Source organism: Excalfactoria chinensis, chromosome 16 (assembly GCF_039878825.1).
Source record: "Excalfactoria chinensis isolate bCotChi1 chromosome 16, bCotChi1.hap2, whole genome shotgun sequence".
Lineage (NCBI taxonomy): Eukaryota > Metazoa > Chordata > Aves > Galliformes > Phasianidae > Excalfactoria > Excalfactoria chinensis.
In genome coordinates, this window is record NC_092840.1 from 11176830 (window position 1) to 11204626 (window position 27797).

The window sequence follows — 27797 nt, forward strand, 5'->3', positions numbered from 1 at the left end:
ACGCCTCGGGGCGGCCATTAGCCGAAGGGCGCAGCGACGGGACGGGCGGTTTGTGCCGCCCCGTGCTATTGGTCGGGCCTGCGGGGCGCTCCCGTAAGCGCGGCGGCGATTGGCGGCGGAGCCCCGAGGGGGACACGCGGCGGAGGCGGCATGGCCGGCGCTGACAGCTGGCGGGTGAGCTGGGGGGCGGCGCGGGCGGCTCCCCTCGGCCTCGCGGCTCGTTCCTCCTCAGCGCCCGCTTTGTCCGCAGCCCCCGCGGTCGTGCGAGGATTACTGGTGGGAGTGGAAGCACTGCCGGGGGCTGCGGCACGCCTTCCACCACTACTACGCGCACGGGGAGCTGCCCGCCTGCGGACGGTGGCGGGACGACTACGCTGCGTGCCGAGCCTGGGAGAAAGACCGTGCTGCCACCGCGCGGGTATCGGCGGGAACGGGCCGAGGGGCGGGGGGCGGCTGGGGTGGGGCTGGGTTGGGGTTGGGTTGGGCCGCCGGGGTCGGCACAGCGACTGTCTGCGTTCCAGGAGGCGCTGCGCGAGAGCGAACGAGCGCGGCTGGCGGAGCGGCAGAAGCACGGATCCGTGTGGGCGCTGCGGAGCCGCCCGCCGCCGGACTGGCACCGCCCGCTGGAGCACGGCGACAAGTAATGAGCACGGCGACAAATGAGCACGGCGATAAATAAATGAACACGGCGACCAATAACGAGCACGGCGATCAATAAATGAGCACGGCAGGGAGCGGCGCTGCCCGCGGGGATCCGCCGTCACGTGGCTCCACCGTCACGTGGCCGTGGCCCCGCCCTGCGCCGCTGCCCGCGCGCGCTTCAGTCCCGGCCGTGGTTCGCTCAATCACGGCGCTGCGGTCCCGAGCCGCGCTGCGTTATTCGGGTCCCGTTATTCGGGTCCCGTTTGACCGGAGCTGCCCCGCGGGATGGCGCTGCGGGCCGGGACACACGCGGTGCCGGGAGCAGCTCTGAACGGCAGCGCGCTTCATTCTGAACTGCCTATGGCCGCAATTAACGTTACCGCGAAAATAAAGCTGCAAATGGCGGAGGTGAGATCGGATTTAGGGCAAACGCTATCAGAAAGTTAAGGCGCTCTTTACCCGGCAATAAAGAAGCGATGCGTTCCTTTGTCAAGGTGTGTTTGCCATCAGTTTTCCCTCTTACATTAAAAATCACTGAAATGCAAAGCAAAGCAGGCAGTGATCAGTCAGCTACAGCCTCCCCACCAGAACAGCCCCCTGTGCTGACTGCAGTGCTCCTGCCTCGTGTTCTAAGAGCCTCTATGTGTGGTTTGTGCAGAGCACAGCCAGCCCTGCTCAGGAGCACAGGGACACAGTGCAGCAGTGCGGGCTGCTTGTTACAGCTCGGCAGGTTAAACATAACCCAACCATTCCCTTAGTGGATTCTCTATTCATTTGTTCTTACAGTCACACACCTACTGTGCTTCAATGTGCCAAAGGAACCAGCACTTCTCATTCCATTCCTCAGTTGGCCGAGCAGCTTATGCCAGAGCCAGAGCTCCATCACTGCGTGTACACCTTGGTGATATCCACGCACTTCCCTTCAGGAGGATCGTAACCAGGAAGAGGTGGGGTGTAATCAGGTCCGTCCCTCTCAAAGGGGAACAGCTCCGGGTCCCGTCTGACCGCTGCCTGGTACAGCTCCTCAGACTCCAGCCGCAGCTCCTCCAGTGCCTCTTGCTGAGCTTCCACCAGGCTCCGGATTGCTTCCTTCTCTGCCTTGTCTTGTTGCTGCTTATACAGAGACCACTTCTTCATCAGTAAAACTCTTCTTTCGGTCTCCTCAAAGGAGAGGGGGGGCAGGCTCCGCACCCTGTTGGGGAGCAATGCAACCTAATAGGGAACGTGCCCCAAAAGCAAAACAAAACCAACCCCACCACTCACTGCACATCTAACAGCCCATGCTGCACTTCTGTCACCCCGTGCCTGCATTGGGGCCTTCCCACAGCCATTCCAGCAGCACGTTCACACGACCGTGTTTCAGGCTTTTAGCAGGAACTAATGACATTTACTTGCCACATTTCTGTCCTAGCAAAGCCAGCACCACCTCACACGAAGGCTGGCACCGAAAGGCTGGAGGTGACAGACAGCCTTACTTACCTGCTGCTGTCTGAGAACTTCAGCGGGGTTTCAAAGTCCTCGATGGGAATCAGTTCTGGAGCAGCTTTTTCCAGCTTTTTAATCTTCTTTTTCACACGATCCTTCATCGCTTGCTCTCTCTTTGGATCCACTTTCTTTTTCTTCTTTGGTTGTGCTCTAGCAAGGTAAATAATTACATGAATACATAAAGATACTCCCTCACTGAATTCAACTGAGCATCCGCTTAATGTTCCTACACACTGTTATTTCCCATCACTTAACTCCATCACCTTCACTCAGGTAAAGCCCTGCAGTTTCTGAGTCGTTCTGCACAGCGCCATGCCTGCCTGACCCAACCCTCACAGAGGGCCTACGGGTTATCGGCAGGGGGCTGGAGCTTGATGATCCCCGAGGTCCCTTCCAACCCAACCCAAGCCATTCCATGATTATCCCTCCTGCTGCACTGATGGGAGCTCTGAGCGTGCATGGAGCAGACAGTCATTTACTCTGCGCCACCACACAAACTCATACTGCAGCGAACGCACTCCCAGTTCCCAGTTTGGTCTTCCAGTGATCACAACAGACCGCTTGTCTTGCAGCGCTGCAGACCTTCACGTGCACGAAGAACCTTCGTGATGCGAAGCCGCCTTTCTGAGGGCAGCCGCCAGCCGACAGGATTACATCAAAGCAAAGCAGATACCGGAACGCGACGGGTCTGTAATGCCACACGGCACTGCGCTCACCTCGCGGGCAGCGCCGCCCTCCCGGCCAGCACGGACGTGTCCCAGTGGCTGCCCCGGCACGGGAACGGGCGGAGCAGCCGAGAGCTGCGGGGAAAGAGGCACAGCGTCAGGGCGGCCGGGCGCGAACGTGGCGGCGCGGCGCAGGGGAACCGTTCAGCCGCAACGACGGGTTTCAATCGTAGTTCAGCGCTTAACTCAGGCCGGCACTGGGCCCCGGCACAGCGATATCACTAACAAACACCACGGAGGGAACCGAGCCCCGAACTGGGCCGATCAGCGCCGCGAATCCGCCGGCTGCCGAGGGCGGAAAGAGAACGTCCTCTGCGGGGTTCGGGGAACGCGGCCGGGCAGCTCCCACACACAGCGGCCACACACAGCGGCCTTTCACGGCAGAACGGAGCCAAATCCGGGACGAGGCGCCGCCTCGCACAGTCCCCCCGTCCCACCCCGCGCAGGCCCGGCCGCGGCGCAACGCTCAGCGGGAGGGGCCGAGCCCGAGGCCTCACCCCGCCGCTCCGGGCCGCCCCGCGTCCTACCTGAGCCCCCGCGCGGCCGCCAGCATGGCTGCGGGGAATGCGGGGAGCTGCGGGGAATGCGGGGAGCCGCCGTGCCGCGCTCCGTCCGCTCCGTGCCGCCAACGTCCCGCCCCGTTGGAAGGCCGCGCCTCCGCAGCGCCCGGCGCCACCCCGGGGCCGCCCCGCCGCGCTCACCCAGCGCGCCCCGCGGCCGCCGCCGGTACCTCCCGGCCGGCAGGGGGCGCTCGCCGAGCCCGGGGGGGGGCGGAGCGGCGGCCCGGAGCGGGATCTCGCCCCCCGGCGGCCGAGGCGGGGGAACGCCGGGGCTCGGGGGCGGCTGTTTCCCGCCGGGCCGGTTTGGCGGTTGCCAGGCGCCGAGTTCCGGCGTTCGCCGGGAGCCGCCGGGAGCCGAGAGCGGGGGATGCGGCCGGGCGGCGGCGGCTGCGGCACGGGCGGCGCCGGGACATGGAGCGGAGCTGAGGCGGCTCCGGGCGGCGGAGGGGGCGGGCAGAGCGGCGCGGAGGTGCCCGGCGGCCGCTGAGCTCCGCCGCTCGGTCGCTCGGCCGCGCGGAGGCAGCCCGGGAGGAGCCGCCCTGGGGTCCCGAGAGCGGAGGCCGGCGGGGGACCCCGGGCGGGAGACAATGAAGCTCCTGAAGCCGACCTGGGTCAACCACAATGGTGAGGGCGGCAGGTGCCGCGGGCCGGGCGGGGCAGGTGCGGCGGGGCCGGGCGGGGGGAACCGGGCAGCGCCGGGCAACGCGGGGCAACGCCGGGCACAAGGCGGGCGATGCGGACACACCGACTCCGGCTCCTCCGGCTGCTCCGTCTCGGGCCCCCGAGCGGCGCTGAGGCGCGGCGCAATGGGAGCGGGGTCCGTCCGGGCCGGGGAAGATGGCCGCGGGAACCGCCGGCGGCCACGGGGCGCTCCGCACGGCTCCGCGCTGCCGGGCGGCCCCGGGCGGGGAGCGTCGCGGGTGGGACCGTGGGGCTGCGCTGCCCCGTGCCGGGCGGCCCCGGCCTTACCCGGCTGCGGGACTCGGGAGCAGTTTCCGGAGCGGCGCCCGTGTCCGGAGCGCGCTGTGCTGAGCTCCGCTCTGGGCGCGCCGCCCTCCCGGCCGCGCTCGGTTCCCGCTCCCGGCGCCGTGTGGAGCCGGCTGAGCGGCCGGGAGCCGTCGGCTCCGGATCGTCCCGCGGCGCCGGGAATGGCCGCCTGAGCCTGAAGTTGTAGTTCCCGTCCGTCTGTGCTGCGCTCCGCGGGGCAGCCGTGCGATGTGGGGTTGTAGCGACCAGAAGGAAAGTGGCAGCGCTTTGCCCGAGCTGTTTGTCGTGTCCCTGCTCCATTAATCAGAACCGATGCGGCGTTTGCATCTCAGTCTCTGGCTTCTCGCGTGCGGACTCTCCGGCGCAGGATGGTTGGTGGGAGCCCAACTGTCAGCAGCTGGGAGTGAACTTCTGGCCTGCGCCTTTGCAGGTTGCAGAGATCAACGGCCCCGTGGCTGCTCTCTGTATTTCTTTAGTGGCTGCATTGTTTCGGTATGGGCTGGCGTTTGGAAACTGCTCTGACTTTTGGTATTAGCTTGTGAACTGTAGGAAAGCATCCCCTGCCGAGCAGTGTGCTTCTGAGCTTCATTTGTAAAGGCTGTGTCTCACGGGTGATGCAGTGCAAGGCTTTGGTAGCCCCACGTTTTGTCACCGCTGTCCTGCTGGAATGAGTTTGGGCAAGTCAGTTTGTTCTGCTGGTGGTGAAACTCTGCTGGGCATTTATCACTGGTTCCATCTGTGGGGCGCGTTAAGGTCTGTGACACACACAGAGCTGTCTGACATTCTCGCTCCCTCCTCCTTGGGCAGGGAATGCAGAATCAATCGGGTGAGCTCAGGCAGGTGATTCTAATGTACCTGGGTTCCAGATCCTGCAGGCATTGCTGCACTTGAGCCATCCCCATCACTTCTAACAGGCTGCGTGTTCCTTTGGTACGTCCCTAGAGATGGGGGTGGTTCCTGCTATGGGCTCACTGTCAGTAGCTGTTGCTTCTTTTGTTTTCACTGCTGCCAGAAGAGCTTGTTCCCTGTTGTTGGTACATGAGCAAGAGTCAGGATCCCAGGACGGCTCCTCTGTGCGCTGGTTCCTTGCTGTCATTCCTCCCTTCTCCTTTACCTGCTCAGTTTTGGGCTTTGTACTTTACTGAACGGGCTGGAAGCAGTTGAAGGATGCTGTGAGATGACAGACATGGGGAGTCCGGGTTGCAGCAAATACATTCAGTGCACCTGGGCTTCTCAGCCCAGACGCTGTGTGCTCCTTGTAAGAGCACTGCACGTTTTGGCTCTACAGGTTTTTGTCTTGGAGTTCTTAATATTGCTTTGCCCGGGTGCTTATTGGAAATACTTCTTCCAGTGGATTTTCTGTAAGCTTTTTGCACTATTAATGCCAGTTTCTTAAATTTGTGCAATAAATGCTTGTTATCAAGTTCTCCTTACCTCCTTTCTTGCCTTGGAGCAGGATGGAACATTGACAAGTGCAGTCTCCTGCATGGGACACTACTGTAGATACTCAGCTGGGGTTTGATTCTCCCCCCAGTACCTGTCTGTAGGTACACAGCCCTGCTGTGTGCGCGTGATTGGCACACAGCTGGTTGAGAGCCCTGGTCTGTAGCAATGGCACGTGCTGAGCCCTCTTGGGAAGGAAGTCCTGTGTGATTCTGAGAAACCTGTGCAAACCCCGAGGTGCCGTTTGTGTGTTACGGCTTGTAGAAACTGGAGCTCGCTTTGTTGAAATGGAGGCACAGAGTTTATTATCTCTTCAAGCTGTAATGGTGGAAGGTAAATATTTAAATGCATACGTGAGTCATGTAGGATGCTGTGTCTTGGATGGGCTGCAGGCAGAATAAATACAATCTCATTCAGATTGTGGAACTTTGCATAAAATTGTCTTCTTGTTGTAGTGATTACTGTATAGAATTAAGTAACAAACCAGGGTGAGCAGGTTAGTGCCTGGACGAAGACCCAAAGGGGCCTTTAAGGATAAGGGGCTTCCCATATTCTCACGGCTAATAGCACAGCACATGTGAGAGTATGGTTACTTTGGGTGTGAGGTTATCAGTGCAAAGGTAATCTCTTCCATTCATAACATCTATAGAGGGAGCTTCTTTCTGTAAGTGTCAGTGGCTTAAACTAGTTTAAACAATGTGCTGGTTTAATGTAAGGGGACTTCTGCACCTCCGGAAGGGCAAGATCAGTGTTTGCTTCCTGACTCAAAGTACTCAGCCAGTTATGTTGCATTTCAGATGGTAGGGAAAGAGGAATAGATTCAAGCACGACCTGAAGAAAAGCCACAGCTAAAGCACACATTGAGATTTATGTGGTTGAGAAAGGAGTGCGAGTGGAGTGCTCTCTTAATCTAGTGAAGGTCTTTGCTTGGCTGCCTGTAAAGCTCTTAAGGGGAATCACGTGTCAGTGTTGCAACATGAATCCAAACAAAGTAAACCTCAAAACAAGTCAACATAAAGAAAACACGTGAAGCAGAACACACATCCCTCAAGCAGTAAGAAGTATTGGGACAAGGATTTTGTTTGCAGTTGCAGCATAAGCCTATAGCTGGAGAATCTAGTTACATTCTCCAGGACTTATCAACAAAGCAACAAAGACAGAAACCAAAACAAAACTTGCTTCAGGTCCTCAGCTAATGAACTACAGAAACCTGGAAGGAATTCCGTACCCAAATGTGATTTTACCATGTTGGTGCAACTGTTGTGGTGTTACTTTGCTTTGAGGCATTTGGCATATCCTGCAGGATTGCGTCTCTTTGTTCATCTCTGGTTTGTTAATGGCACAGTAACTTCCATCTACACTTCTAGTAGCTGTCCTTCTTCTCTTCAGAGCACTTTAACCCTCCTACTTAGCTGTATTTCTTATCATTACTGCTTCTAGAAGAAAAATGCCATTTGCCAACCTGAAGGGTCATGGATCTGTTGGCATCACTGCGTTCTGCTGACTGTGAAACAACTCAGCGTGTTTCTTCTTGTTCTCTGACTGCAGGAAAGCCCATATTTTCAGTGGACATTCACCCAGATGGGACCAAGTTTGCAACAGGAGGACAAGGTATGCTTACGCCCTGAGGAGGTCGGAGCCCTGGGCCACAACGACCTCGTGCCCTTACACTACTTCCCTCTTCCCGACCCACTTACAAACACATCCCTTACGTAACCATGTCACTCATTAGGATGTATAGAAAAGCCTGCTACTACTGCAGAAGGTAGAGCTGCATTTCCTGGTTTACGCATCCTCTTGGCTGTCAGTTGGGGTGGTACTGAGATAGCTGAGTACAGGCCATAATGGCCAAATCTCTTTTTTATTTGAAGAGGAGCTGAGAGTTTGAATTACTGAATAGGAAAATCAATGTGTAGAGATGGAACAGCTCAAGAAATGAGTGCAGAATTACTTCTGTTGTCATCCAAGTAACAATTTTGTTGGCTGAAATAATTGCCTTTTGGATCTTGAATGCATGTCTTCATTTGTTACATACAGTTTTACTGTATAAACAGTTGGTGCCTGTAGTTATCATTGTTACTTGAAGTTGTTATGTTGTTACATATGAGTGGTTACTTTTTATCACAGCCTTATAACTTAATTTTCAGTACAGTGCTTCTGTGCAACTGTATCAGAATGGCACCTGTAGTTAAGTGTTTCCATAGTCCAACCCCAGCTGCGACTGTATCCCCCTCTCTGTTCCACGCCTGTGCTGAGTTCAGCTGTGTTGCCTCTCTCATGTATTTACACTGAGGGCCTCTCGTTCATCTGCAGGTCAGGATTCTGGGAAAGTTGTGATCTGGAACATGGCTCCTGTCCTGAAAGAGGAAGATGAAAAGAATGAAAATATTCCCAAGATGCTTTGTCAGATGGACAATCACTTAGGTACGTAGATGCACTTACTTATTTGTGCTGTTTGTTATTTACCAGAGCATTCTGTCTGTCTGTGATTACAAGAACCGCGTTCTGTCCAGTGGTAACGAGCCATTACATCCAGCACAGGGGTCTCATGTTTTGGCTGATGCGTTTTTAGGTATTTGGTAGAAAATGGTGTTAAGATTTGGAAAAATGCATAGAGAAATACAAATACCACTGGAAATGCGTGAGCTTCTCTGGCTGGGTTTTCCCCAGGCAGTTTCCTTTGTTGGATGAATATACATCTTTCGCTTTTAAGTTACATTTAGTGAAGATTCCTTTAACAAACTAATAGCTTTTTTAAAAACTAAGGCGTTCCTCAAGTGCCACTGAGAGGTAAGTCCCAGTTCATTTGCCTCAAGCAGGCAAAGTGCCTTGAGCAGAAAAACCAGACTGAAGTCCTAAAGTCTCCTGGCAAGCGTTACCTGTTATCAATTCTGCCCCATTCTGGGAGAATTTGTCCTCAGTTTTCATTTGACAAGCTTTCTTTTCTAAACTTCCAGCTTGTGTGAACTGTGTACGATGGTCAAACAATGGAGTTTACCTGGCTTCAGGGGGAGATGACAAACTGATCATGGTGTGGAAACGAGCCGCGTAAGCATGTTTCTTCCTTCTTGGTTTTGTATTTTGTTTCAAGTAAGTGACAATATTGAGTCTATTAATGTTTCTTCCCTTTGCAAGCATCTGATAAGCTCGCTACTTCCTGTGGTGTGTGTGGAGCTGCGAGCTGTGATATCACAACACTGGTACTGGAGAGTCAGCCCTTTGTCCCATCTCTTGGGCTGCAGCGCTTCTGCCTGGGCAGTTGTGCTCCTGGCTGTGAGTTAAGGCAGCATCTGTCCTTGAAGAAAACTTCCTGATGAGATCTGGAGGGTTACTTATGCTGTCAGTTTTTGCTCTCACTGGACAGTGTAAATTGTATGGCAGCTAGTTAAAAAATAGCTGGAATTACTTTCTATACACATGTTTTGGTTTCAGCTTTGTATTGCAGGAATAACGACATGAAATAGAAGTGCACTGTGTGGCTGGTTTTTCCTTAGAAAGTGTGCAAAACCTGAGGTGGTTCTGTTGGGAACTGTTTTTCTTTCTGTTTTAATTAGGTACATTGGACCCAGCACTGTGTTTGGTTCAAGTAGCAAACTGACTAACGTTGAGCAGTGGAGGTGTGTATCGATTCTCAGAAGCCATTCAGGGGGTAAGTTAACAGGCACAGCGTAAACACAATTTGTACGCCTGCTTTGGAACACAGTGAGTGTATTGCAGTATCTGCAGTTCAAAGCGAGGCAAAGTACTCTGTGTGTGCTTCAGTACTTTTTATAGTCACTAAATATTGCATTTCTCTATTTTGAACTCCTTTTTTGGCCTCAGTCTCGGTTTGCTATGTTCTGTCCTACCTCCCACTCTAGTGATACTCTCGTCATTTCTTGATGATGGAAAAAATGTCACCCCACAAGTTCCTTTAAAAAAGATTTTTGGATTCTCTGGTGGTGTCTTATATGGAAACTCTTTTTAAACAGATGTCATGGATGTAGCGTGGTCTCCGCATGATGCTTGGCTGGCATCCTGTAGTGTGGACAACACTGTTGTCATCTGGAATGCTGTCAAATTTCCAGGTGAGAAATCTTACATTTCAGATGTGCAAGTGTATAATTCTTTCCAGTAAACTTGTCTGTGGGTGTATTGCACTGGCAGTGCCCATGTGGCGATGGGCTGTGTGCCTTTCGCTTGCAATATGGTGAGCTCCCTCTTCTAAGTTTGGTTATTGATGATCACTGGATTCTGTGCTGCTGGAGATACGTTATGCTCAGATTATTCTCCTGATTCTACAGGAAAGTCATTTTTACGAGCATTTTCTTCACCTTCTCTGCAATTTCATAATAACATACAATTTCAACTTGATAAGAGAAGTATTTCTACTTAGGCTTATTTTTTTTCCTTCTTATGTTTGTACTTCCCATCCCTTCACCATTGGGGAGCCACTACCTGATTTATCCCACTTTACATGTTGCTGTTTAATAACCAGCATACCTTTACATAATGAAGGGGAAGAGAGAAGGACTAGGGGAGCATCTGCACCCTCTTCTGTCATGGCAGCAAAAGCTCTCGAGTCTTGCAATTGGTGGCCATGTTCCTTTTTTGCTGCAGTGCTGGCAGCACCTCCAGGCCCGCAGCTTCCAGCAGACCTGTGAGGGTCTGCAGCACTTAGGGAGCACCTGCCCGTATTTGGCTGCTTCTCATCACGTAACTTGGTGCAAGTCGAAACTCCCATTGTGTGCTGTCCGGGCACCACTATTTATTTTAGAGCTGCTGCCAATCCTGATGTTGGAGTTTTTACACATTCAAGCTATCTGTAGCCTGTGCAGTGCTCTCAGCCTCTAGCAGGATGATAAGCAGGAGATTGGCAGACCTTGTAGCCTATTTTCAGGCAGACTTTTGTGTTTTTTCATTCACAGGTAGTGAAAAGCCAAATTTGTTGTGATAATCTTTGGGTACTGAAGAAAGGATGAATGTTTAACTGAAGTTCTAGTTAAACTGCTGCTTTAAAGAGAATTTTTGTTGTTGTTGGAACAGAAATTCTTGCCACTTTGAAGGGGCATTCTGGCTTGGTGAAAGGGCTGACCTGGGATCCTGTTGGAAAATACATTGCCTCTCAGGCTGATGATCGGAGTCTGAAAGTGTGGCGGACGATGGACTGGCAGCTGGAAACAAGCATCACAAAACCCTTTGATGAGGTACTTGAGAATGTGTGACCATTTAACATGAATGCTGCAGAGCAAATGAACGTTGTTAGAATCATTCAGGTTCTGAGGAAGCATTAGGCAGCGTCATTTGAGCTGGCATTGTTAAAATATCTGGTGGTAGATTCTAAAGGGGATGTGGAGAAAAACTTTCTCATGCAACGTCATTAAATCGAGACTCTCATTGCCACTGGATGTTGTTAATGCCTAAGATGTATGTGGTTGTGGAAGCAACTAGATGCCTAGAAAGATGGGGGTTATTCCAGGGAAGAGTTGGCACAAACTGATTTCATTGCTTTTGCAGTCTTCCTTATGCATCTTCTATTGGCCATTATCAGAAATCTTAGGGGAAGGGATCTTTGGTCTGGCACCTGAAGGCTCTTATCTGATGACTTTGATCAGGAGGTCAAACTTCTGGGGAGAAACTGATGCTTAGTGAATGGAATGAGTTGCACAGTGACATGGCAGCATCACAGTGATAGACTGTAAATGGCTGAATACACATAACGTGTGGCAAGCTGCAGTCTCATTGTTAGCAGCTGACGTGCTGCAGCCCTGTGACTGACTAGAACTGTGACTGCTAATGAGTGTGCTGTGGGCAAGAAGACTTGTGTTTTGTTTCCTTTGAAACTAGTTCTCTGGATTCATTTTTCCTCCTTTTGTTAGAGCTTCGTAAACTGTGCTACATCACCTGCATAAACGTGGCTGAAGTGCTGAGGAGTGTTTGTGTTGCCTTTCTTTTATGGAGACGAAAGACTTTGTAACCATATTTCCTAAATCTAAAATGTAAATAGTTTGTGTTAAAAAAAAAAATATATATATATATATGTGTACATACACACACATGTGCATACGTAGATGTATATACGTAGTCAGACACACTTTAAGCTCTAGTATGTTTTTTTGGATTTATTTCCTTAGTGTGGAGGGACAACACACGTGCTGCGTCTTAGCTGGTCACCCGATGGGCACTACCTTGTTTCTGCTCACGCCATGAATAATTCTGGACCTACTGCTCAGATCATTGAGAGAGATGGTTGGAAAACCAACATGGATTTTGTGGGGCATCGGAAGGCAGTTACGGTAGTGGTGAGTGAATGATAATAATTTATTCCTGAAGTAAAACATATAAGCTGTGCTTTTTGGGAATTGTACACACCAGTGGAATGAGAGAGGGAGACGGGTGGCAAGGATAGTAAAGCATGTGAAGTAAAACATGGCGGTGTTTAATAAATTTCAACTTTAATACTGGAAACAGTCAGCCTGCTCTTGTGATACGAGAGCTGGATGCAGGTGAACATGCAAAGAAGGGGGAAATACAGGAGCAGGTTAGCAGTGTCAGAGGCCAGCTTTGTTCGCTGTTCAGTGACTGAGGTTTCTGTTGGGTTCGTGATCATTAGTAAAACTGATGTTCTTTGGCCAGGTGTTCAGACCATCCCTTAGGTAAGCACGTGGGTATCTCTCAGTGCTCTGACAGAGCCCGGCTAGGGACTTCATTTCCATGAAATGTTTTTCACTCTTAACTGGAAAGCTTGTTTTTAAAGCAGATGTACTAAAATACGATTACTGTAATAAAGTCTGTGGCCTCTCACTTGTGCAGAAATTCAATCCAAAAATTTTCAAGAAGAAGCAAAAGAACGGGAGCTCTACCAAATCAAATTGTCCCTACTGCTGCTGTGCTGTTGGCAGTAAGGATCGATCTCTTTCTGTCTGGGTAAGTGTGTTTGTCTTCTTTGATTAACGTGGTCATTTGAATAGCTTGTGGGCTTAGCGCAAAGGTCATGTGTACAGCATTAGGTCTTTTACTTAGATTCATATTCAGATTTTTTTATTCTTGGTTCTGAGAGGATTAAATGGGAGAAAATAAGTGGATTGGTAGTAGTTTATTTCAGGAATTCAGCATTCTGGAGCCAAGAACAACTAAAAACCAATGACAGAAAATGTTGTGGTGGTAAACGGGGGAACCGTTAAGGGGAATAATGTTTTACTTCAGCTAATAAACATAATTCATCCCTATTTCCTTCCAGTGTCTTTACTTGTTCTCCATGTGAACCTGAAAGAAAAAGACTGTACTATTACTCCATATTTAGCCCACCTGTTTTTGTTAATTGCTTATAGAGTCTAGTTTTGATAGTCTTGCTTTTTATAGGTACAAGGAGAGTTCAGCAGGCACAGCACAGCTGTTTCTGAGCATGTATGTCTCATCTTTGTGCTCTGTTCTGGCTTCAATCCCTGGCTTCTGCCTTTGCTGTGAAAATCAGTGTGAAAGTGAATGAGCTTTTTAAACATACTTTCAAGTTTTCAATTTCTAGTTTGAATTTTTGAAGTATATCCCAAACTCAAATTGTTATTCCAGGTGAAGGGAGTGAGTATTCTCACATCTGCCAATGCAAGCAGGTTATTTGGTAACTGCAGAGAGTAGAGAACAAGTTTAACTGATTGTAAGGCTTTATGATGAGAATGTGGGCCAGAACACCACCATTGCAAACTGCAGTCTACTGTTTATAGATTCCAGGGTGGTATCTATTCATCATTCCTTAAATGCATAACGCTAAATCTTTCTGACCTTGCTACCAGCTCATACCCATATCCAATATGGTGTATTGGTATATTTTATTCTATATTTATACTATGACTTCATGTAGGGAGTCTGTTGAAGTTTCACTAGGTATTGTATAGATGCAGTTATAGGCAGTCATTACCCCGAAGAGCTGGAGGAATGTATGCAACACAGACCTAGGAGGGAAGCGTAAAAGGACCTGCTGAAGGTGGCACACTACACCCGTGTACCAACAAGCAATAAACTTTCTAGATTAGTTTGTCTTCTCCTCCTTCATTTTGCTTGTGTTGTGTGCTGTAAACATCAAGTTCATTGGCTTAACATTAGGGAGATTAGGATCTCTGATTTAGTGCAGCATACTGGAGTTTTTATGTTCAGTTCTTTATTACTAAGCCGAACTGTAAGTGTAGAAAAATCCTCCTTATGGGTATTTGTGAGTGAATTTCCCTCTGCTATTGGCAGGCATCACTTACTTGGGCAGGTGGTCTGGGTGAAGACATGAAACCTAATCTGTCTTCATCTTGTGCTGGCAGTTTGTAACATCCTTATCTCAATAAAGCTTAGAATAGAAGCTGTCTTAGCATGTGTGGAATTACTTTTTGAGTGGTGGAAAGCTCTATGACTGCAGTAGAAGGACTAAGTTGGTGAAGACATTTTATGTTTCAGAAAGGAGGGGAAGATTGAATGTCAGATTTTCTCCTCCAGAGCTTTCTGCGCTAGTAAGGAGATAGCTAACCTGACCCTTCGTATATCACACTGTCAGGGATGCAGCTGTCTCTTGGCCTAGTCTTGTTTGGATAATACTGTTAAACTATGGGAAAGTATTAATTTGGTAATATTTGTGGTAGTATTGGACTTCTAAATTTTTAATTGTTTTTTTTTTCTATTTTCAGCTCACGTGTCTGAAAAGACCTTTAGTTGTCATACATGAGCTGTTTGACAAGTCTATCATGGATATCTCCTGGTAAGTTCATTTCTTACAGAAGCCAGAATGTTATTGTCAGCTTTAGGCAGGTGCATTAACTGGAAATTCATTGAAATAGTACATTTCTGCTGCAGTATCTTTGGTATCGTGACCTTAGCTGTTCTCATGGGATCACTTTAACGTGTGTGACATCAGAACTGAACAAAACCTCCTGTATTTAGGAAGTGATGGCTGTGGGTCTGCCTCACTGTCAGGACAAACCAGCATCAAAGACCTAGGTCTTAGGAAGGCGAAAGGTAATGGTTCTTCATTCACAACAAGACCTGATTTACAGCTGATATACATACATTTTTTCTCTCATTGTGTGCAGTGAGTGCTTCAGATGATATTCTTTTACCCCCACAGAAGGCTTTCCGTGGTGCTGATTGTGCCATGGGGTGCACTGTTCTAAAGTCACCTTCCCATCTTCAGTCTCTGATTTGCCTTCTTTCACGGATGTGCACACAGACCCTTGCTGTCCATCAACACTTTTTCTCCTTGCTGTCCCATTTCTCTGGTTTCATCAGTGTTTTCTGTGATAAAACACCTTAGACTAAATGTAGTTTTTATTCTAAAATTTACTGTATGGCCCCTTCATATCAGCAAAAAAGAAATAAAGATGAGTCTTTCTTTCCTTCAGGACCCTCAATGGGCTCGGTATCTTGGTGTGTTCCATGGATGGATCTGTGGCGTTTTTAGACTTTTCCCAGGATGAACTTGGAGATCCACTCAGCGAGGAGGAAAAGGTACAGGAAACACTCCCGAGAACCTGGGATCTTATATGAGGGGTGTATTGATTCAATTAAAGTACTGGGATGTTTATAGAAGTATGCAGTGAGTGATTTTCCTACTGCAGAAAAATGTGTCCTTGTTTACTTTAAAAACATTACAAGGAAATGAATTGATGGTGTTTGTTTCTACTCTGGAAAGAAAGTATAGCTGGAAAACATCCTCTTACTTACACATCATTATATGTTTCAAGTAATTATTTGACCAAGAAAACAAGGAGTGGGTGCTTCAGAACACTTTAAAATTACTCTTTGAGTTGCTTATATGCAAACCTTTTTAAACTGATTTGCTGTTGGCTGTTTTTAACTCTTATTGCTATTAGCAACTAAAGCTTTGAATTCTAATTAATGTACTGATTTATTATTAGCTCAAAATGTAAAGAAAGGAAAAACTGATTAATTTATAAATGATAGAGGACACGTATCGAGTCTTCTTTCCGTTAGATTTGTATGGTTCCTTTACATCACAGCTAGTGATGTCACTCTTTGTCTGGTACGCTTCTGACACTTGCAGAGCAACATTCATCAGTCTACGTATGGTAAAAGCCTAGCTATAATGACTGAAGCTCAATTGTCTACAACCATCATTGAGAATCCGGAGATGCTCAAGTATCAACAGAGGCAGCAGCAGCAGCAGGCAGAGCAGAAGAACACATCAATAAGGGAAGCATCTGGGGCTGCAGCCACGGCTCCCAAAGTGGCAAGCATGGTCAATGGAGAAAGCTTAGAGGACATTAGAAAGGTAGGTGCTCTTGGGTAGCTACTTTGTAGCATCAAATAGAAAGTCAGTAAATAGCAAATGTTTGTAATAAAAGAAGTTTCTGCAGTCTTGTTCATGTTGAATAGATCTGGAACTGGAAATGGCTGTGCCTGGATTAAAAATGAAAAGTAATTTATGCTATGTTACAGCCTGAAAGCAGTAATCAGAACTAGAATCCATTGTATTTTATAATGTACGAACTTAAATAGGATTTTGGTTTTTTTTTTAAAGGTTATGTTTCAAAATATACTGGTAGATTCGACCATCACATGTGCAGTAACAGCCTATTTATCAGAAATAACAGTTACATGTATTTCCCAACAGAATCTCTTAAAAAAGCAAGTTGAAACACGAACAGCAGACGGCCGGAGAAGGATCACACCTCTCTGCATAGCTCAGCTGGACACTGGGTACATCTGAAGTACTTTCTAAAACCTCTATAGCTATCATGTTTTCTTAATAGATGAGGCTAACTCTCATTATCTGCCCCTGTAGAAGATTGAACACTACTAAAGTATTGCAGGTTCATATCTGCGTTAATTCTAGCTTTATGGAATCATAGAATTGTAGAATTGCTCAGGTTGGAAGAGACCTTAAAGAGCATTGACTCCAACCACAACCTGTCTTCATTTGTATATGAAAAAGGGCTCTGGGAAGTTAGTTACCTGTGGTTTATTTAGGCTGTCTGTCTGTTTGTATGTGTGCTTTTGTGTATATACAAAATGTGTGATGAAAATCTCTGAATATGGCAGAGGGAGAAATGGGATGAGTTCTAGTTAAAATGTCTTTCTTTCCATTATTTTCAATGTGTTTTGAAGAAATCTATTTACTGTTTGTTTGTCTTTTACTTAGGGATTTTTCTACAGCATTTTTCAATAGCATCCCTATATCTGGCACACTGGCTGGCTCAATAATGTCCTCTCAAAACAACCAGCAGCTCATGTCATTAGATTCTAATGCAGCAAATTCCCTTAATACTTCAAAGCCTTCTGCAGAGCCAACAGCAGCCAGTATAAAACCAACAGATGATGCAGCCAATAAAGATGGGTCAGTATTTGCAGAAGTTTTGTTTTTCACTTGTATGGTTTTGTTTAATTCTTGTTTGTGATTCCGTCATCAATCAATCATTACAATAATTTCCTTACCCCAAAACTATAAGAATCTACCATTCCTGTGGGCGTTTTATTAGTATTTGGTTACTTACCTTGTGATGAATTGGCAATGAATATGCATAGTTCTGAAAGTGAACTCAGTGCAGTGCTATACCGTTGGCTGTGTGCTACTGCTCTAAAAGGCAGCTTGCTTATAGAATACTGAGTTGTTATTAGTAAATAAGTTTTCTTTTCAGCAGTGAAAGTAATGAAGTTTGATTTCCACTGAGTTCTGTCCTGTGTCCCTTAGATCTCCCCTTCTCAAGCGCAGTAATATTTCTTCACTGCATTAACACCTCCATTCAGATGAGAGAGAGCATAGTGACTGGCTTTGTCAGTGCACGAATACTAAGTCGACAGTGTGTCTGTCAAATTAATTATGGAACAGATAAACTTTACTTGCTTTTTCCTCAGTGGCAATGCTGATCCTCCCCTCCTATGTATGTATTTATAGCATTTGAAGGAACACGATGTCATCGAAATCTCTACAACTCCATTAAATTTGGTTGAAATTGGTCATAAATTAAAGAGTGGGGAGGCCATGAGGAATGATTGACAGACAGTTATTAAGTCTCCTTTTCTTTAGGAATTGGGCTTCTAACTGCTCTTTAGTGCAAACCTCAGTTATCTTAGAGCCCTCTGTTCCCCTGAATGGATTGAAAAATCTCTAAAGTAAACAGCTATTCAAATAACAGATCCCTGGAATGCTTTAGTGTGGGGAAAACACATTCCTCTGCCTTAGTCATGCTTGGAAAAGGCATAATAAATTGTTTGGATTCTTCAGCAACAAAATTAAAACTTGGCATGGAATGTTTCAGCACAAATTCCTTGACTGATATACAGTGGAATATAATCCTATAAAGGAAAGCGTTCAATAATCTGAAGCATGGATAAAACCAGAAATCCCAGTCATTATTTAAAATAGCAAACCTTTCCTTTTAGGAATATAAGAACCAGCTAAAAATTTAGCTCCTGAATTAAAAATACCTAAAGAATGAGCTAGTTATGTCTGTTAATCTAGATATATCTAGATTAAGCAGCAAGATCTTAGCTCAGAGATGCATTGTAAACAGTTCTTGAGAGTAGGCAAAGCTAAAGATATATTGAAATATGAAAGGTGGAAAAACATGTTATAATTCACATATATATATGAGTGAAAAGTTTTGAATGTTATTTCTAGCCAAGGCAACGAATTCTTGCTGGTTATTATGTGCAATGTAGGTTACAAGTACTAAATTTTTCAATCCTTGCTCTCACGTCCCTTTTATCGACAGTGTAAATGCTACCTCTGTTTCAACTGCTCCTCCTGCATCGTCTTCCTCTGTGTTGACAACTCCATCCAAGATTGAGCCTATGAAAGCATTTGATTCTAGATTTACAGAACGATCCAAAGCCACCTCAGGGACTGCTGTCGTAACAAATACAAATCAGGCTGTTGTGGACAGGTAAGAAATAGCCCGAAGCACAAAAAAGGACAGTAATGTAGAGTTTAAAAGCTGATTGTCTATGATGCTAATGCTGTGGAAATTCTTGGGTCTCTTCCAAAACTGGGGATGAAGGAGAGAGCTGGAAATGGGTAAATTCTTTGCTACAATTATTCTTTTGTACATTTGTGTCTCTGGCACATGACATGGAGCAGACTCTTCAAAATACTCAGTGTTAAAGCTCCCGTTACGAGAGGCTGTGTGCATGTTCGTGCCTTCACGTGTGGGTACGTGCATCTGTGCTCCCTAGAAGACAAAAATAGCCAGCCTGTGTCCATGTGCAAGAGTGAGATTTACTTTGAGATAAATGACTGACTGCCTCTGCAGAGGACGTGTCATGCCTGGAAGACACGCAGAGAAGACTCTGATTTTGAGGTTTTGTCTGACTCTGGATCCCCCTGATCTTTATTTAAAAAATAAAAGATAATGAAAGGGCTTGTGACATAATGTGTCCTGGTGCAAGTATTTCCACTTCACCAAAACGAATGAGGAAAAGAATTGCTGTCTTGAGAGAAAGTGTTTAGTTGTCCAATTTCTTACTGATAAAATGTGTTTTGATGAAATATCTCAACATTTTTAGTCAGCGTTTAGCCATGTGTTAACGAAGAAAAAGATTAGATTACTCTTGTACTTGTTTCCAGTTTGTTAGTAAAATTATGGATAAAAGGGAATTGTTCGGCAGAATTCACGCCAAAGAAGAAAGGTTTGGCTTATGCAAGGAATTCCTAAGAAGTGATTGTGGAATAAGTGATGGAGCGCTGTAAGTTAATAACTGGTCATTGGGAGGAATGGGAAGAGAATGGCTAAGGGTCTTTCCTAGGGAGTAATGTCTAATGAGTTCATAGGGATTTGTACACTCTCCTTTAGTTTTGTTGTATTCCTCAAATCCAGAATGGAGTGCTGCAGTCACTTACATGGTTTGTAGATATGCAGCTTACGTTAGTCAGAACTGAATGGTGCAATTTTGGGGACGGACAGCATAATGACAGATGAAGTCCTGCTTGAGTAAGCAGAAAGTGTAATGTCCATTGGAGGGGAAAAGATGGGAAACTCTCACACCTTAGAGTGCTGGATTATTTGTATCAACCCAAGGAAGAGAACTGATTGTAACTGGAATTTAATGCTGAAATAAAATACACCTTTTGGAACCGGCTTACTTGAAATGTGTTTACTTCCACAGACTGAAGGATCAGAATTTAATTAAAGACAACAAGCCCAAGGATATTCTGGAGAGTAGCAGTGACAGCGAAGAGAAGATTCCAGCTGCTAAACCACTCAGTGCACCCAAGCGAAAGCTGGAACTTGAGGGAGAAACAGTAGAAAAGAAGAAAAAGGGAAGACCTCGAAAAGACTCCAGACTTGTACCAGTAACTCTGACTGTTCAGGTGAAATAAGTGAGATTCATTATGACTTCCAGTGTTCATTTAGTAAATTAAGTCACTTGTTCCACAAGTTCTTTATCAAGTAAATACTAATATAGGATACCTCAGAATTTTTAGCTCTCCCTTGTCCTTGCTTTTGAACCTTGTTCTGAATTAAGATAATCAGCAGGTTCATATGATTCAGCAAACAAGTATCCTTTACAAGGATAAGCGGAGATAGTCATTATAAGGAACCAATTGCTAAGTACTGATAGTCTGCCAAATCACTGTATGGAATCAAAAGAAACTCCGTTAGTTCTTGGTATTCTTCCACAGAGAGAGGCCTGAGCATGAGAATTGGATGTGGATGTAACGTAAATGGTTATGGCTTCCCTAGGAACTGTGGAGCAGTCAGTTACATTGGAGTTTCCATCATTTGCTTGGCTTTTCTGTGAAATGTAGCAGAACTTCCATTAATTATTTCCAACTCAATTTTAAGTTTAGTTTTTGCTTAAGTCTCAGAAGCTATGTTGAAAATGCATTTATATCACTAATGTGACAAAGAACATTTTCAATGAATCTTATGTGGGATCTTTAAAAAGAGTTTTTCAAATCAATTTATGCTGTAGCTTATCTTTGTTTTTAAACCTTTTTAATGGAAAAATATAACCACTCTGCTTTCTTTTTCCAGTCCCCAGCTGCACTGGTTTCTGAAAAAGATGCTGCTTGCATCTCTGCACCAGCATTAGCACTTAAACTGCCAACCCCAATCCCACAGAAATCATTTACTTTGCAAGTAAGTTGTCTGTAAGGAAAAGAAGTTTACTATTAAAATATATGTATATATAATTATTATTATATGTGTATTTATTTATTTTTTTACAAAAGTATTCTTAAGATATTTAGGATCCTTTGAATGAGCATTTTCATGTGCATTCAAGAAGAATGTATGCTTTAGCCTTTAAGAATGTGACTATAGGAAAAGATAACATCAAATTGACTAAGAATAGTGAACTAGCTGAATTCTGAACTAGCTAAACAACAATGAGAAATGCCTCTGGTTCATCAGCCCCTCCTGGTTAATTGACATGTATCGTAATGAGGAGTCTCCACATGGAGTAACTGCTGCACTGTTGTTATGGCTGTGTTGGTGGTACGTGGCTGAAAAGAAAACCAAGTATTTTCTGAGACATCTCTGGATGTGCTCCACATTCAAAGAGAGTGACAAATAGTATTTATGGAACAGTTTTTCTGCATGTTTAGGTCGTGGCAGACTGGTGCTAATCCCAAGAACTGAGGGAGACCTGGCACATCTAGAGATGACCTTAATTAGGAAGCTCAGACTGATACGGCCTTTCTTCATTCATAGCACTCAGAATACGAAGAGGTTATTTGTGTCATAGCCAAGGCTGATTTTCAGAGGTCTGCTTCTTTTGAAGTACAGCAGTATTATTTGAAGTGATTTTAAGCAGAATACCACGCTTCAATACTTTCTTAACTTTGGTGTTTGAATCTAATGTAATTTGTTGCTCTCTTTGAGGAGTTGCTTTCCTCTTCCAAGAAGTATTTTATTTTTCCTTGTTCAGGTAAGTTCAGATCCATCGATGTACCTTGAAGTGGAGAATGAAATGACCATGGTGGGAGGTTCCAAGCTGAGCAGGTTGAAGTGTAATCGAGAAGGAAAGGAATGGGAGACAGTCCTCACCAGTCGAATTCTCACAGCAGCTGGAAGCTGGTAAGAGAGCCTGTTTTTGAGGATGTGAGAGCCTGAAGGCCAGAGAATGTTTTAGAGGTACCAAAGCACACCTTTGTTTATTTTGGACTTTCTTTTTCAGTGAGATTGTCTGCGTAGCCTGTGAGAAACGAACACTGTCGGTATTTTCGGCTTGTGGTCGTCGCCTTCTTCCCCCTATAATATTGAACACGCCCATTTCCACCCTACATTGCACAGGTTCTTACATCATGACTCTCACCACTGCTGCTACGCTCTCTGTTTGGTAAGTGCCATTTTTGCTTGCAGTGGCTGGCTGGACTGATTTGTATGGGTTACTTGGGATGGCTTGAAGCCAGATCTGAACATAAATCCCATTTTGAATACAAGATGAAGGCATAATTGGGCAGGACTTGAATCCTGAATCTCTGTTCTAAGAGGGAACATAATGTTCAGGTTGGTACTATGAGGGAGATAGTAAGAGAGAGTAACTTCATGCTGACCATGAATCTAAACAGCTTCCTTCGGGTATGTATGGAATGAATTGGGTGTGGGGTGGGAGAAATATGGCCTCTTCTGTCATACTTAGTCAATGAACCGTATGGGATTTGGAGTTAAAGTACTCAAGGCATCTTTTAAAATATGAAGGTAGAAACTGCAGTAGCTGTTAGATTAAATCTAGTATCTCATACAACTGTAAACAAGTCAGAGCTCCTACAGGCATTGTTTGGGCCCTCAGTTTGCTGTTATGAGGATTCCTGATAGAAGGGGACATAAATTTTGCTCTCTGCTACTGATTTCTGCCCTGATGTAAGGGCTTTGAGTTTGCCAAAACAATGGCAATGGGGAGAATCACAAACAACCCCCTCCCCACCCCCAAGTAACTAGTACTGAAATGTATGTTTGTTCAATGATTTTGGACACTTCTGTTTGTAAACTGCAGACTTTTTCTTTCATGCTTCTTTTTTAGGGATGTTCACAAGCAGGCAGTCATTGTTAGAGACGAGTCTTTGCAAACAATATTATCAGGTAATAAAGAGGGTCATTTGCCAACCTTTAAGCCCAGCCATGCTATTTAGTCACATTTATGACTATGCATACTCTGCAAGTGTATTATCTTAGTGATGAAGAATAAGGGTGGGTAGTTAAGGGTGGGGAAAAGGGTAGTTTCTCAGAGCACACTGTCTTCTATTCTAGCCTTAATCCCCTCAATACAGACCACAACTAACTTGACAGGTATTTGTTCCAGCAGTTTGCAAGTATCTTCACTAGAAATTACAGGTATAAATCCTGGGACTGAAATGTTCTGGGAAAGGCAAGACTCCAGCTATCTCACTTATACAATGTTGATGGAGTATGTATCTTTTTAAATAAGCTGGCTTTTAGAATTTTGACTTAATGGGGAAAAAGGAAGAAGCTTTGGGGATTACAAAAGACATGGCAGGTTTGCTGATGATTTCACTCAGATATGAAAAATGTTTCTAATTAAGCAAATGTTGAGGATAAATGGTAACATCAGGATTGAAAGTGGATTCTGTGGGAGAACAATCTGAATGCCTCTGCTCCCAGCCTGGTGCTGAGCATCATTTCTTAATGTTCCTGTTAGTCTTTGAGAACAACAATTCCTTCACCTTTTTCTGTTGGTTGCTAAGGCTAAGAGTTAACAGTGGGTAGCATATTTTTCTTAGCTTGATGAATGTATGCGGGACTCAAAGTAATACCTTGCTCTCATTTGATTTGTAGGAAGTGATACGACAGTGTCTCAGATCTTGCTGACTCAGCATGGTATACCTGTCATGAGCATGTCTGATGGGAAGGCGTACTGTTTTAATCCTTCTCTTTCTACATGGTATGTTTTACATGTGTGCCTTTTATAACCTAGCTGAGCACGTATTCTGGTTTCCTGTTTCACTCCTCATTTTGAAAGTTAGAGCAGTGCCCTGGGGCTTAAGTGTGCTTTATTTGTTTAGATAAGCTGACAAATTGCATAGAGAACTTCCCAGGCACCAAGGAGCAGGGGTGGACTTCCAGGCAAAATTCTGACCCTGCTGCCTCTTTGTTTGTTTGTGCTACAGCTTTGGAAACATACGAAAGAGCGATCCCTTTAGTCATCGTACGAATTTAAACATGATAAAGCAGCGAAGGTTATTTTAAATATTCATGCCATTTACCTCTGAGCTGTCTGGAGCTCTAAACTTAGCGCCGTTTTGAGCCGCTGATTCCCTCGGCATCTCAGACTTAGTGAAAACGATATCCTTGATTAGGTGTGGAAATGTCAGCTGTAGCTGTCAGCTCCCTGGGTAAGAAGGAATAGCTTAAAGTCTGAAGGGCGTCAAAATGTGCCATCTGTGATGACCTGTGCAGGGGCTGGGGGGACCCGGCCCTCCCTCAAATCAAGTTCAAAATGCAAAAGTCGTTACTTGGTGCGTTTGCCGCAGTCTTTGTTGCGGGTGTGCCATCTCATGTGGTATAAAATGCCAGACAGTGAATTTCCTTGTGCTTTTCAAAACAAATGCTGCATTGTACTGCATGGTCCATCCTGTCAGCTCCGGGGCTGGGAGGGATGTTTCCATGAGAGGACAAGAGGAATTTGCATGGACCACAACTGTTCCAACTCAGTGTCCAACTGCCGAGCACCTCCGTGATGCACTTGTGGTCATCTGTGAGCCCACGAGTCGGGCTTTGAGGCACAACTGAGCTGTGTCAGCTGATAGCACTGCCTGCTCTCTGCAAACTTGTCTTTGCTTTGTTTGCTCTTTTCCAGGAATCTTGTTTCTGACAAACAGGACTCCTTGGCGCAGTGCGCGGACTTCAGGAGCAGTTTACCATCCCAAGAAGCCATGCTGTGTTCTGGGCCCTTAGCTGTAATACAGGGACGAACATCGAAGTATGCCTTTCTTTGCTTCATTTCACCAGCACCTTTGTCCTTTTCTTCCTGCTACTTTCTCACATGCCTGAATCAGTGAGATGTTCCTGAGATGCTGATTGCACTGAAATGCATCAGCAGCTCATGAAGCATTTTTATTCTTTGCACATTTTTAGTCTGTATTGCAGTGCTGCTCTAAGGTTATTTGGGGGGTGGGAAAGCACCCAAAATTAATCGTTTTGTTTGAGTCTCCTCTTTATCGAGTGGGCGAAGTATTTGATGATTCTGCACATGTAATATCCTTATTAGCAATTAGTGGTGACACCTGTTATTATCCCAGTGGAGGGCAAGGCAGTTTGCAGGGAGCGCTGCCTTTGTCACTCCAGGCTGGAACCCTGGGAGCAGTAGGTGCCCCTGGACGTGAAATGCAGGACGGTGTGTTACAAGAATAATTTTGTCTTAAAATAGTGTGTGATATTGTGGTGCCATGTTAAATTTTCTTTGGTTTGTAGTTCAGGAAGGCAAGCTGCCAGATTGTTCTCCATGCCTCATTTAGTGCAACAAGAAACAACGCTTGCATACCTGGAGAATCAGATAGCAGCAGCGCTCATGTTACAATCCAGTCATGAATATCGCCACTGGCTCCTTATCTATGCACGGTACCTGGTTAATGAAGGTGAGGCCCGGCGTGCTACGCTGCCTTTGCAACTCGTTTTTAAGAGACTCTCTGTTCAGTCCGTGTGTATGTATGATTGCACTTAATCTTCACTTGTCTAGCACTTGGTGCCTGGAAACCAGCTGAAGCACGTTTGTTTCCCGTCGTGCTCCAGTGCTCCGGAATCCTATTCTTGCATGCTGTGAACAGGTTGTGGTCTGGGGAAACAGTGCCACCTATGGGGCCTTGAGCATAGGCAAGAAATGTGCAGGGAGTTGATTAGGCTACGTGGTATGCGTTATCTGGCTGCAGCTATAGGCACTTCAGAAGCAGCACCATGTACAATGTGAGATGTGTGTTGTGGAGCAGGAGAACTGCTCAGTCCTCAATACTTAGACCAGAGCACACGCAGCTGTGGAGAGTTTGACTCTGTTACTTGCACTTTATACTTCACTTTGCATTTGAAGGCTGGTGAGCCCCATGCACTAAATTCTGTGAGGAAAAAGATCCACACAGAGGATTGCTTGAATCCATTTGATATTTGAGTACATTCTTTATGCTGCTATACTGAGCAAGGCTGACCAACTGGTGATGGTTTGGGGGATTCTCCGTATCTCTGCCTGCTTGTGTTCCAAATTCAGTCGTTCCCATTGTACTTGTTCAACCACGTGCCATCACATTTTGCACAGTGGGGAATGAAGCGGAGTCAGGCCTCCCACTGCTGTGCTGGCAGAAATGAAAGTTAGCACACGGAGTCTCGGCCCCTGCTTCGTTTCATACAAGAGCCAGGTGAGTTGTGCTCTGTTTGTCTGGGGTCAGATCATGTGTTTCAAGCAGTTACACTTGGGAAAGCCTTCACTAATTGGGAAGAAACATCTGCCGTTTCAGAGCTGCTGCCTGCCGGCCTTACCTTATTGTAGATATTTGCAACTCTGTTTTTCTTGAAAATGTTGTCAGTTAAATTGTGGAGAAGTTTCATTTCGTGAAATTCTTCTGACCTTATTTCTGATAAATTTCAGGGTTTGAATATCGTTTGCGAGAATTATGCAAGGATTTACTGGGTCCAGTCCATTACTCAGCTGGAAGTCAATGGGAATCAACAGTAATGGTGAGTCTCGAGGGAGAGTTTCCCATGGAAATTGCAGGCTGTGGATAAACAGCATAACTTAAAAAATGGTTAAACGTAGTAGCCATAGATTAAAATGGCTTTTGCTAATCCTGGAACCCTTTGCACTCTCTAGTCCTGTCCCACAGAAAGGCTTCTTCCTACAGCACTTGTATTTGTTCTGTGTGAACCTGCCGATGAATGCTCAGCTCCACAGATGTGTAGCTCTTCCCAGACAGGAAAAGAAATGCATGAATGTTAATGGATCCTATGGATTACATTCCCAATGTGAAGCAGCACATTCTAAGGAAGCTTTTGTGTTGTGTGGCTTGTATTTGTTGGTTTGTTTTTTTTCCAGGGTTTACGAAAGAGAGAACTATTGAAAGAACTTCTTCCTGTTATTGGACAGAACCTCCGCTTCCAGAGGCTTTTCACAGAGTATCAGGAGCAGCTCGACATCTTGAGAGACAAGTAGCAGTTCCCCAGCTTTCCCTGAGAGGCCTGGTCCGAGAAACTGCTGAGCAGCGTAATGTGGGGACGGGAGAGGGAGCCCGCTTAGTGTGGGACTCTGCGGGCAGGCAGTGCTGTGAGGGTCCCAGACGCTGCGGGTGACCTGCGTTAGTTGTCAACGTCCACGAGTGGATCAGTGGAGATGAGCGGATGAGCGTAGAGAGCTTCCCAAGTGAAACGTGACCAGCAAAGCTGTGGCCTCTGGTTCTATGGAAAGGTGTGCGGATGGACTTTGGGGGGGAGGGGGGCCCTTTTGGATCTGATCTCACTTTAATATCAAAATCAGCTGAGAACTGTTTATGGGGTTTCTTGGATGTCCTGTGAAAAGCACAGTACTTCAGAGTACACTGAACAGCGTATTTAACCCTGTGTAGGGTTTTTTTTTGCCTAAGGATTTATTGAGGCTCAACACTATATTGAATTAGATGAATGAGCCGCATAAAAAAGAAATTTCCTAAATATTACGGTATTATGCAGCCAATAGACTCTTTCCTGTGAATATAGTAACGATAATAAGAGGCTGTTCTAACACATGGACTATTTTTGTACTAGAATTTGCTAACTTGTGATACGGGATTTTATTTGGCTGATACTCAGGCTGTCTCTACAAGGTCATCTCGTAGGAAATCTAAGGAAAAAGCCGCGTTTCAAGATAATCCAAATTAACACGTCCTCATCTGGTTTGTAATTTTTAACTGTTTGTAAAGGGGGGCGGGAGGGAGCGCCGGGCCGGCTCGTTTTGTAAGTGCGGGAATAAACGAAGACTGCATTGGTTTAAAAAACGCAACAAAGCGGGAACGTGGCCTCGGACTGTCCTTCCAAAGGGCACGGGCGGCTTCGGCAGCGAA

General features: G+C 46.1%; 3 protein-coding genes across 3 annotated transcripts; 2 read left to right on the forward strand and 1 right to left on the reverse strand.

Moving 5' to 3' along the window:
• Nucleotides 1–18: 18 nt before the first annotated feature.
• On the forward strand, nucleotides 19–728 carry C16H22orf39 (chromosome 16 C22orf39 homolog). The gene is made up of 3 exons (XM_072350924.1): nucleotides 19–174; nucleotides 251–418; nucleotides 522–728. Exons 1-3 carry the CDS (start codon nucleotides 151–153, stop codon nucleotides 642–644), a joined length of 315 nt encoding a protein of 104 aa, XP_072207025.1. The 5' UTR covers nucleotides 19–150; the 3' UTR covers nucleotides 645–728.
• Nucleotides 729–1080: 352 nt separating this feature from the next.
• MRPL40 (mitochondrial ribosomal protein L40) lies at nucleotides 1081–3517 on the reverse strand. The gene is made up of 4 exons (XM_072350922.1): nucleotides 3380–3517; nucleotides 2844–2927; nucleotides 2122–2277; nucleotides 1081–1834 (listed from the first exon to the last, which is right to left on the reverse strand). Exons 1-4 carry the CDS (start codon nucleotides 3403–3405, stop codon nucleotides 1525–1527), a joined length of 576 nt encoding a protein of 191 aa, XP_072207023.1. The 5' UTR covers nucleotides 3406–3517; the 3' UTR covers nucleotides 1081–1524.
• Nucleotides 3518–3685: 168 nt separating this feature from the next.
• HIRA (histone cell cycle regulator) lies at nucleotides 3686–27745 on the forward strand. The gene is made up of 25 exons (XM_072350987.1): nucleotides 3686–4036; nucleotides 7391–7453; nucleotides 8156–8266; nucleotides 8800–8890; nucleotides 9397–9491; nucleotides 9814–9909; nucleotides 10868–11028; nucleotides 11956–12123; nucleotides 12635–12748; nucleotides 14488–14558; nucleotides 15199–15304; nucleotides 15861–16088; nucleotides 16431–16516; nucleotides 16959–17153; nucleotides 18532–18702; nucleotides 19922–20126; nucleotides 20794–20898; nucleotides 21689–21837; nucleotides 21938–22099; nucleotides 22784–22842; nucleotides 23557–23662; nucleotides 24578–24700; nucleotides 25192–25355; nucleotides 26354–26442; nucleotides 26798–27745. The coding sequence occupies exons 1-25, from the start codon at nucleotides 4000–4002 to the stop codon at nucleotides 26912–26914; spliced, it is 3072 nt and encodes a 1023-aa protein (XP_072207088.1). The 5' UTR covers nucleotides 3686–3999; the 3' UTR covers nucleotides 26915–27745.
• The last annotated feature ends 52 nt before the right edge of the window (nucleotides 27746–27797 follow it).

Bases quoted from the DNA above. Each gene is read 5' to 3' on its own strand.
- C16H22orf39 (XM_072350924.1), top strand. From the start codon at position 151: ATGGCCGGCGCTGACAGCTGGCGG. The intron at 175-250 runs GTGAGCTGGGGG...CTTTGTCCGCAG, and splicing joins CCGGCGCTGACAGCTGGCGG to CCCCCGCGGTCGTGCGAGGA. The intron at 419-521 runs GTATCGGCGGGA...TCTGCGTTCCAG, and splicing joins ACCGTGCTGCCACCGCGCGG to GAGGCGCTGCGCGAGAGCGA.
- MRPL40 (XM_072350922.1), bottom strand. From the start codon at position 3,405: ATGCTGGCGGCCGCGCGGGGGCTCAG. The intron at 2,278-2,843 runs GTGAGCGCAGTG...TTACCTTGCTAG, and splicing joins AGGGCGGCGCTGCCCGCGAG to AGCACAACCAAAGAAGAAAA. The intron at 1,835-2,121 runs GTAAGTAAGGCT...GCTCCCCAACAG, and splicing joins AAGTTCTCAGACAGCAGCAG to GGTGCGGAGCCTGCCCCCCC.
- HIRA (XM_072350987.1), top strand. From the start codon at position 4,000: ATGAAGCTCCTGAAGCCGACCTGGGTCAACCACAATG. The intron at 9,492-9,813 runs GTAAGTTAACAG...CTTTTTAAACAG, and splicing joins TCTCAGAAGCCATTCAGGGG to ATGTCATGGATGTAGCGTGG. The intron at 12,749-14,487 runs GTAAGTGTGTTT...TTCTATTTTCAG, and splicing joins ATCGATCTCTTTCTGTCTGG to CTCACGTGTCTGAAAAGACC.